Source organism: Sphaeroforma arctica (genome assembly GCF_001186125.1).
Source record: "Sphaeroforma arctica JP610 unplaced genomic scaffold supercont1.763, whole genome shotgun sequence".
NCBI lineage: Eukaryota > Ichthyosporea > Ichthyophonida > Sphaeroforma > Sphaeroforma arctica.
Genome location: NW_014039795.1, coordinates 14,351 through 17,487, shown reverse-complemented (window position 1 = coordinate 17,487; position 3,137 = coordinate 14,351). Strand labels below are relative to the sequence as shown.

At 43.4% G+C, this 3,137-nt stretch overlaps 1 protein-coding gene across 1 annotated transcript; it reads right to left on the bottom strand.

The window, feature by feature from the left end:
• Positions 1–115: 115 nt before the first annotated feature.
• Positions 116–2,539, bottom strand: SARC_08460 (hypothetical protein; the record flags this gene model as incomplete). Its single annotated transcript, XM_014297560.1, has 3 exons — positions 116–298; positions 848–1,683; positions 2,158–2,539. The coding sequence occupies 3 exons, from the start codon at positions 2,537–2,539 to the stop codon at positions 167–169; spliced, it is 1,350 nt and encodes a 449-aa protein (XP_014153035.1). The 3' UTR covers positions 116–166.
• Positions 2,540–3,137: the final 598 nt, after the last annotated feature.

Below are 3,137 nucleotides of genomic sequence, written 5' to 3'. Positions count from 1 at the left end.
ATATATACATACATACATACATACATACATATATATATATATGTATATATATATTTATTTCCAATGATGACAGAGACATGTAGATGTCACTGATTGTTCTCATAACACAACCCGAGACGAAATATTCATTTTTATTAAATAAGTTATCTGTACTGCTGATAATCTGTTAGGAGACCGTACCGGAGGGCGGGCCCATAGTCTGCAACCGCCGGCGGAAGTCTTCCACTTCTTTGTCAACAGCCGCTCGCAATTCCGGCGATACATCTAAGTTTTCCTCGTCGCTCTCCGCCCACTCCACCTGATGTTATTTATGGAAGTTGATGTTGGATCGATATTGGGGTTAAGGGGCTGGATTGCATATACATATACCTAGCAAACTGGACGTCAAAGGTACACCGCAGGATTGCTAGTTGTGGGAATTGCTAAAGAGACCGCAGATGAATGATAGCTCCCGCGCATGCTATTTAAAAGTGCGGGTTCGTATGCCGCCCTACTACTCTCTAAATAAATATTATTTGCCATGTGAAGTACACTGAAGTATCGCAGAAATGTGGTGCATCATCTTACGACAGATATTCACTTGTCACTACATAAAACGTGTATTGAGGAAGTTAAAAAAGCCAACGATAGACTGCATCGGACTAGTATGCAAACAAAGAATACCTAACATCATTCACTATCGAGCGGTGCCCACATTAAGCGGAATTAGTTTTCCAGTAGTGAAATGTGAGCAATATGCGATCTACAGCTAAGTAATCGGCATGCAAGTGAGTTTGCACATACACACAATGTACAATGCAGCCATATCAGGCGATGTCTGAATAAGCGGAACGCGCTATACACGCACCTCATCGGCAGACAATTGAGCAGTCTTATATTTCGCAGCTTGGTGTTCCCGAGCTCTATCTGACAACTCTTTGGTCACATCCGGCGGCAACTGTAATTGCTGTGGTTTTGACTGCACGGCATATGCGTTTTTTTCCGTCTCCGAGTCCGACCTCGTTTGGACGTGTGAATGCGAAATTGTTGCAGTGGGCGTGGTTGTTCGCTTAGTCGGTTTTAAGAGCGCGTGCGTAACGGGACTGATCTTAGACCCGACGCCCAGAGTCCTGTGATCATCCGGGGATGTGGTTCGTTGTTGTGTTGGCGTTGACGTCCTGTTTGTGGCCTTCCCTTGTGTCTGCGGTGATCTAGATGTGGTCTTGTGATTATGTGTCTGTGCTGGAGTTGGTGCCTGTGTCCTCGCTAACTTATGTATCTGTGATGGTTCTTGTGCGTGCGAATCCGTTGATATTCGGTCGTTTCCATTCACCACCTGTGTTTGCGACCCACTCCCCCTATCCACTTCCGTGTCCGGACACTTTTTACGCTCCCGCTGTATTTGAAACTCCCGCTTTTGCATCAACTCTCTCCTCTCCTTCTTTAATTCGAATATTTTTCGGGTTTGTTCTCTACTCCTCTGTTCTAGCACCTCCTTTTCCTTGCGCTGCTTAGACAATTGAGATTCATATTCTCGCCTCTGTCTTTCCTCCTTTTGTAGTTTGAGCTTTTCCTGCTCCCGCTTCTTCTTCCGTTTTAATCGTTTGGCTTCGCTTGCACCCTTAGTGTTTGATTTGTCATCGGCGTCTGCGCCGTCAATATATTTGAGTATTTCGTCCACAGTCCTCGGGTCTTCTTCTGTGACTGCGGAAAAGCATACAAGTGTCTGTCGGATAAAAATTGCGAATACACAGCCAACAATTTTCCAATATAAAGCGCGACGTACGCCTTAAGGGTTTTAAACCCATAGTGCGTACCATCGGTTCGGTTACGATGCTTTACAGACCATACATAAGTTCACACTTAGGGAAGCAAGCGAAATTGCAACTATATACGCGATCTTTCGAACTTGAACTTGTTAAGCCAATAGTGCAGAACTAGAGATGTGATACTGTAAAACAAATAGACTGACAAGTACATATTTGTGCATGGTTTAACCTTGCACCATGGCGCACACTGGAACGAATGACAGTGATAGATTTCGATACAAGCTAACACAAAGTACATTCGCAGCAACTATAGCACGTGAACAGCCCTAGAGAAAGTTCTTGAAGATGAAAACCAATATCTCAAACACCCATGTCTTGCTGAAGTGTGTATTTGGGATGATTTCCGTACCTCGATCTGTGGCTTGTGTGTCACCATTCTCCGGCGTTCGTTTCTGTGAGGCCAGCTTCCGCTGTAGCCGTAATCTCGTACTGACACTCGACACATCGAAGTCCAACCCGTCCCCATCCACACTTAGATCCGCAAACGTTTCTCTTAATTCCTCTGTGCTTTTCCCACTGATTTTCGATGCTATGATACGCGATGTAAGGTTGACAAGTGGCTTTATATCCAAATAGTAGGCCGCAGACGCGAGCTCGCACAAGAGACCTTGCTCTAGACTCATGGCCTCATTCTCCCAGTCTCGTGGGATGGCTGCGTTGCAATCCGGGTGATGGTCGTGGCAGTCTTCTGTTATTCCGGAATCGATGGACACCTGGGCGAGAGAGGACATGGTTCGTCATTGCAAACGTATGTAGTGTTCAAAAGGGATGGCACACGAGAAAGTAGAGCATACAAAAAGATACAAGTGTAGTTGATTGGAATGAATTAGGCGCTCGACGTCTTTCCGTGTCCGTGGTTACAGATACGATACAGTATGATTTTCAGTTACCAACGATATAGCCTACCCACAAATCAGTTTTTGGCTCCGTAGGACAAGTACAAACGTGCGACAGATCGTTTAGCGGATGTATCCCTATAGAGGAAACGTATACGTATAGATCATCCCATACATACCTACGCATACGCATGTCTGTAACACGTTTAGTGTGAACAAACAAGTTGGTCAAGAAAACAGAATAAACGAAATTTAAAATCTCGTATACTACAAATTAATACTGTTTGGGTGCATAGTTTTGGCTTCAAAAGTAGAACTTGAATACTGCGAAACCGGACAAAAAAGTTGTGTACGATACTTATTCGTACGTAGACTAATATCTTACCGTTTAGATGGTTTTACAAGTGGTATGATAAGATCTGTGTACTATATATGTATATATATATATATATATATATATATATATATATAGTATATAATAATATAATAATAA